Source organism: Agrilus planipennis, unplaced genomic scaffold (assembly GCF_000699045.2).
Source record: "Agrilus planipennis isolate EAB-ADULT unplaced genomic scaffold, Apla_2.0 scaffold68, whole genome shotgun sequence".
Classification (NCBI taxonomy): domain Eukaryota; kingdom Metazoa; phylum Arthropoda; class Insecta; order Coleoptera; family Buprestidae; genus Agrilus; species Agrilus planipennis.
The window spans coordinates 1,032,338-1,039,206 of NW_020439033.1; the positions used below are offsets into that span (position 1 = coordinate 1,032,338).

General features: G+C 30.1%; 2 protein-coding genes across 2 annotated transcripts; one reads left to right on the forward strand and one right to left on the reverse strand.

Moving 5' to 3' along the window:
* Nucleotides 1-737: 737 nt before the first annotated feature.
* Nucleotides 738-3,277, reverse strand: LOC108732828 (crossover junction endonuclease EME1). The gene is made up of 8 exons (XM_025976639.1): nucleotides 3,119-3,277; nucleotides 2,663-3,040; nucleotides 2,405-2,592; nucleotides 2,178-2,348; nucleotides 1,941-2,116; nucleotides 1,446-1,691; nucleotides 1,048-1,243; nucleotides 738-998 (listed from the first exon to the last, which is right to left on the reverse strand). Exons 1-8 carry the CDS (start codon nucleotides 3,189-3,191, stop codon nucleotides 834-836), a joined length of 1,593 nt encoding a protein of 530 aa, XP_025832424.1. The 5' UTR covers nucleotides 3,192-3,277; the 3' UTR covers nucleotides 738-833.
* A 231-nt stretch (nucleotides 3,278-3,508) lies between these two features.
* LOC108732785 (abnormal spindle-like microcephaly-associated protein homolog) lies at nucleotides 3,509-6,708 on the forward strand. Its single transcript, XM_025976623.1, has 3 exons — nucleotides 3,509-6,129; nucleotides 6,190-6,382; nucleotides 6,686-6,708. Exons 1-3 carry the CDS (start codon nucleotides 3,646-3,648, stop codon nucleotides 6,706-6,708), a joined length of 2,700 nt encoding a protein of 899 aa, XP_025832408.1. The 5' UTR covers nucleotides 3,509-3,645.
* Nucleotides 6,709-6,869: the final 161 nt, after the last annotated feature.

Sequence of the window (6,869 nt, forward strand, 5' to 3'; positions counted from 1 at the left end):
GAATTATATAAAAATAAATATTTTCAATTTTTGAATCTAAATTAATCAAGAGTGTTTCTACGTCCTTCTGGCCTTTCTTGTAGTTATCAATCATAATTTTTTGTTTTTCATTTATACTTCGAACGGCAAATCATATAAACAGACTCTAGTTGCATACATACCTTTTTGGCTTATAATCAAAAATGTACACAAAATACCATGTACTTCCTAATCTCCAAGATGTGCAGATATAATGCAATTTATTTTGTAATTTCTTTTACGTTACATTTGTTTAGTTCAAAAATTAAATATGGTATAATTAGGAATTATTCAAAATTTCATGAACATTCATGCTTTTACAATGGGCATTTATTTATCTGTAAAATGGGTTGCATAACTTGACATCCAAAAATTTGTTTTAAGTTGTATGCTTAATGCTAATAAAACGCGTCTCGTACGAATACGTATATTTTCACAGAATTTTTGCATAAAAAGATTCTGTGGTATCAAATGATAGGTACGTGTTTATACGTGTAGAAAATTCAAAAACATCGTGACACCGGTCACATGACTTACTTTTGAAGTAGAATTTGAAGGAACATAAAAATTCATTAAAAACAGTACTATTTAAAACTAAATTTTTCTTTAAAGGGGCACGTAAAATCGTGAGTATGATAATGTACTATTTTATTGTAACGATTTTGTGATTCAACAACTTTATTAGTTAAAGGGTCAAATTGAAGAAACAATTACAAGACTATTTTGAAAACGTAACATGTTTATTGGTATAAAAATTTTTGGAAAATCGTCAAGTCGAAAAGTGAAAACACATGCACTTGAAATTCAAGTAAAAATTACAATACCATATCACCGTCCATACTGGTAAAAAACTTGTATATTCGTTTACTAAGTTCAAGTCCAATTTTTCTATCGTTCGCCAATGGTCCTGCGGCACGTCTTACAGGAATTGTCTGGAGAAGTTTTTCTCCTTCATCTGAAGTCTCGCACATTTCATATGCCTAAAATTAACTTATGGTACTATAAATCTACAAAAATAATAATAATTACCTCCATTAAACATGCTGGTGTTGGATATTTCGACATAACAGCTTCTGCAGTTTCTAAACTAGCCATTGGAAACATAGTCAGCTGCTGAGACCACAGTCGCTGTAGCCCATTACCACTTTTATCCACATTAACACAGTTTCTGTTCTCTCCTGATAAATACATTCTAAATTGCTCGTCTTTTGCTTGCTTTTCCAATCTAATAGATAACAAAAACGTTTAGAACTCATATTCTTTTCAAGAAACGCTTCATTTTAGTGGTAAAGTTTTATTTACAGTTTTTTCATTCTATATTTTACACCCCTCACCTAATTTTGAGTACATGTCTTTAAATATTTCGCTTATAAGATTGAAAATTATTAAATTTTGATAGTTTTAAAAATGATCCTGTATAAACTTACTTGTAAGGTTTTTGTGCAATGGATTTTGTAAGTTGCAATACCATTTGAGCAAGATCCAGTGTAGTGTCTACCATTCTGTGATTACAGGAACAATAAATTTGAGCCTCTGTAAGAGCATCCTCCAAGTATGTTTCTGTCACAGTAGGAGCATCTTCAAAAATCTTGCCTTCCTTGCCTATTTTTGCCTTTTTACCTTTTCCTTCTACTGCTGATCGGAAATCTTTTCGTTTTTTACTTTTTTGATACCTATTATAAATGAATTTAAAAATATGCTCTTTGACCTTAAGTTGATTTAACAATTATTTTTTAAAATTCTTTTATCTAATTTTCATACAAATATTAAATCAGAAAAAATATTAATTATTCTTCAATGTAATTTTTCCTTCTTAATTACAATTTTTTTATATTAATGTAAGACAATATTGCAGCTCAGTCGACAAAGAAGGAAAAAATAATTAATACTTTTTTGTAATTGCCACTTTCTTGCATACAAACCGGAAATAAGATTTCAATCCATAAAGTCCAATTATAATCCTTTTATTGACGTAAATATTCTTAATCTCTTGTACATATGAAACAAATGTTTCTTTGCTTACAAGATCAATTAGTTCATCCCAGTTCATTATCATTAATACTTCATTGGCTTCATTTTTCTCATTCGTTAAACTTAACTAAAGCAAAAAACTTGATTATTATACTAGTATTTTCCTAAAAAAGAAAAAATTGCATTACCTGCCCATTTTCATTCATCAGTTGAGACTGAATTTGACAACTCCATGTAATAACCCCTGGAAGAAGTTGCTGGTTTATTTTGCAGGATATTTCGTTACTTTGAAGAGTATTTAATATTTCTCCTCCATATTTTTGATCAATAATTTTAGAGTCTATATAAACTGTAATGGTCTTTTAAAAGAAATGCAATACGTATTCAATTAAAAATTTTAGTGCAAATGATATACCTTAAGACACTGATCTGGTTTTAAGTTCTTATGAATAATCTGGAGCATACGTTTTTCAGCCTTTTTCTTTTCTGCTTCAATTTTAAGCTTATTTCTTTCTGCAATTTTTACAGCTTTTGCCTTTGCTTTTTCTAATTTCTCATTTTCTTTCTGGCTTGGGTCTTTTCGTTTTCTTGCTTGTTTTGACACTAAAACAATCAAAAGTATATATAATAAAAATAATTTATTTTCTAAAGATTATAAAACCGCCACTATTACCAGCAAACTTTCCTGAATGTTCTTGTGAACTACAGCTAGATGTAATATCCTTTTCGATTTCGCTTTGTTTATGGTCCAAACAATCCCAATTAGTACCATGTTGTTTTTGTTTTATTGGTGATATGTAAGGAAGCTCATCATCTGAGGATTCCAAGGAATACTTTACACTACTTGAAAATTGTTTCTGAAGAGCATTTTCATTCTGGGAACTAGATGAAGATGCTTCACACAGCTTATCTATTGGTAAATCAATTTCCCCAATTTTATGGTCCTCAATCTGAACACACTTCATTAACGATTCATCATTTTCTTCATCAGACGAATCTAACACATATATTACTTCACTTTTGTTGTCTTGTTTAAGGAAATCTTTTGTATCTGCAAATGAGGTTATAAGTATAAATTTGACAAAAACTATACCTTATGTCTGCAGGATTTTGTCATAATTCTACCTACCTTGCTTTGTATCTCCCAAAATACCATTTTCTATAACAGCTGAGTACTTTTTTAAAATTGCATCGACTTCCATACTCTTTAAAACACCACTCTTAGCAATTCCAAAGATAAGCTCCTGGTGCTCCTAGTTCTTGACTTTACTGTACAATGACCTGTAGAATGTGTTGCATAAGCCGAAATGACTAAAACCATTTTAAAAAGTTGAAATCAAACCAATCAAACGATACGTATCTTATATCATTTTCGGGTCAATCGAAGAAGAACGAAATTGGACGAAGTAAAGGTACCAAGCAAAAAATAGGAGCAGGATAGCATAGTGTACAACGGAGTGTAAGTGCCGGAAAATGGATAAAACGTATGTGAAATGCACTGTTTCGCTGTNATATTATGTAAAGTTAAAAGAAACTGTGATTTATATTCAAAATAAATTTAGAGCAAACAGAACTTCAAAAATAGCAAGAGAGAATTTTCAAAACTTACGTTCAGCCGTCATTACTATTCAGAATCATTATAGAACTTTGAAACAAATGAAAATTGCAAGAAACCGTTATCTAGATTTGCAAAAAGCAACGCTTTATATACAAAGGTTATTCAGAGCCAAAAAATGTATGGAAGAGACTAGGAATGGTTTCCAAAAATTACGAAAAGCCACAATAATAATTCAAAGAAGATACAGAGCTTTGAAGCTAATGAGGAAAGATAGAAATAACTATATGGAAATATGTAAAGCTACAGTATTATTACAAACGAAATATAGGGCTATGAAAATAATGAAAATTGCAAAAAATAACTACCATAATTTACGAAACGCTACAATTACAATTCAGAGACGCTACAGGGCTTTAAAACTCATGAAAGGTATCAGAAACTATTACTTACAAGTGTATAAAGCAACAGTTTTTATACAAAGAAAGTATAGAGCCAATAAAGCTATGAAAATTGCCAAAAACGATTTTCAGAATTTAGTCCATGCTTCGATAACAATCCAAAGAAGATATAGAGCTATGAAACGAATGAGAATAGTTAGACATAATTATTTGAGGATATATCAAGCTACTTTGCTTTTGCAGAGAAAATATAAAAGTTATGTAATAACAAAAATTGCGAGAAATAACTTCCAAACATTACGTCAAGCTGTGATTATAATTCAAAAAAGATTTAGAGCTCAAAGATTAATGAAAAGTGCAAGAAAAGAATATCTCGATTTACAAAAAGCAATACAAATAATTCAAAAACGTTACAGAGCTCAGAAAGCAATGCACAGTGCCAAAGAAACTTACCAAAATTTGAAACAAGCTACATTAACAATTCAAAGAACATACCGAATGAAAATGGTAAGAAAATATTATCTGGAATTGCGGAAAAGAACTATTTTCATACAAAGACTGTACAAGGCCAATAAAGCTATGAAAAGTGCTAAAAATGATTTCCAAAAATTGAAAAACACCACTGTAGGAATTCAAAGAAGGTACCGAGCTTTAATATTAATGAGAGATTCAAAAAATAATTACCAGAATCTAAAAAGAGCAACTATCGTAATACAAAGGCACTTCAGAGCTAAAAGAGCTAAAGAAATTGCAAGAAATGATTTCTTAAACTTACGTCATTCCGCAATTGTAATACAGAAGAGATATCGGGCTATAAAATTAATGAAAACCGAGCGAAACAATTATCAACAATTAAAACAGGCTACAATAACTATACAAAATAGATTTAGGGCAAACAGAACCATGAAAATTGTTAAAAGGGATTACCAAAACCTACGTGAAGCCACAATTAATGTCCAACGAAGATATAGAGCTTTGAAATTAATGAAGAATAACAGATGTGATTATTTAAATCTAAGAAGGGCTGCAATATTTGTTCAAAGGAAATATAGAGCAAATATGATGATGAAAATTGCTAAAATCGAGTATCAACGTTTACGTAATGCTTCAATTACAATTCAGAGGAAATATAAAGCTTTAAAATCAATGAAGAACGCTAGAGATGATTATTTGCAATTGCAAAAGGCGGCACTATTTGTACAAAGGAAATATAGGGCTACCATGGCCATGAAAATGACGAAAACATATTTCCAGATGATTCGAAAATATACGATCGTTATTCAAAGAAGGTATCGAGCATTAAGATTAATGAAATCTGTCAGGAAAGACTACTTAAACATATATAAAGCCACTTTAGTGATTCAACAAAAGTATAAAGCCAATAAAGCTATGAAAATTGAAAGAGCTTACTATATCAAGTTAAAAACTTTAACAGTAGTACTTCAAAGAAGATATAGGGCTAAATTAAAATCAAGAATTGCTAATGCTTTGTATTCTAAACTAAAAACCGCATCAATTATAATTCAAAGGGCGTTTAGAAGGTATTTACTAATGAAAAAAACTCGACAACAGTTCTTGCAAAAGCATAATGCTGCAATAGTGATACAGAGAAAATTCAGGGCCAATGAATTAATGAAACAACAACGAATTTATTATATAAGCCTTCGAGAAAAAGTTATTGTTCTTCAAGTAAAGTACAGAGCAAAAAGGGCAATGTTAAGGGAAATTCATAAGTATAACAATCTTCGAAATGCCACTGTGACCATACAAAGGTGGTATAGATCAATTAATTTAATGAGAACGCAAAGGCGCGAATACATTTTACTAAAAAAATACACAATTCTAATTCAAAGGAGATATAGGGCTTCAGTAGCAATGAGAAATGAAAGGCAAAGATATTTAACGCTTAAAAAGGCCGTTATTATAATACAAAACAGGTTTAGAGCAAAACGGCATATGATTAACGATAGATCGCGATATTTGAATCTGAAAAAAATTGTGGTAAAAGTCCAAAGGACTTTACGAGAAAAGAAAATAGAAAGAGAAAAAATGGAGGCCATCGTGAACCTACAGAGATGTATTAAAGGATATTTGTTCCGCAAAAAGTTCAAAAAAGAATTTACAAGCAGGAGACAAGAACGGGAAAAACAAATAAAAGAACATAATGCAGCAATAAAAATTCAGGTAAACAATTGAAATTTACTTTTTTTTATGTATTGTTAAAAAATATGTTTTGAATAACAGGCCAATTGGAGAGGTTACTTCGAAAGAAAAGGGAGTTCTTCAGAAATAAATAATATTTACAGTAGACTTGAAAATGCAACTAATAACGCACATCCAGAAAAGACACTTGGTCATAGAAGGGAACAATGCTTGCATCTTCTTATTCAGGATAATCCGTCAATGGGTCAGATTATACGTGCTCTCACTGATCTTGGTAAGTCTTTTAAAAGTAATTTTTACATCTACGTACAAGTCTGCCTTAACTTCAAATAACTAATGTAAGTAAAAATTGTTATCTTAAGTAAAAAGTGGATAACTCATTACTTGTTAAAAATCATTATTAAATTAATAATTGCAAGTACGAATCTTATAAATATCTCTGAATCTACTGTAAAACTAGAAAATAGCTTTTTCGTGTACAGGGTGATTATGTTCAATAGTAAAGTTGAAATTTAATTCTGTTATCTTCGTTAAAAAATCTATTGTGCGAAACAAGGTACCAATTTTTTTGTTTTAGATTATAAATTCTTCTACATCTAAAAAAAACGTATTTAAGAATCTGAATGGTATTTTCGTTCACTTACGATTAGTATAAAATAAGTATATCGTTAATGATGGGAAAACCAGAAAAAAAAATTGGTAAAATGTTTGACCACCCTAATGATTGTGTTTCACTGTTGGAGTAATATTACAATAAATTC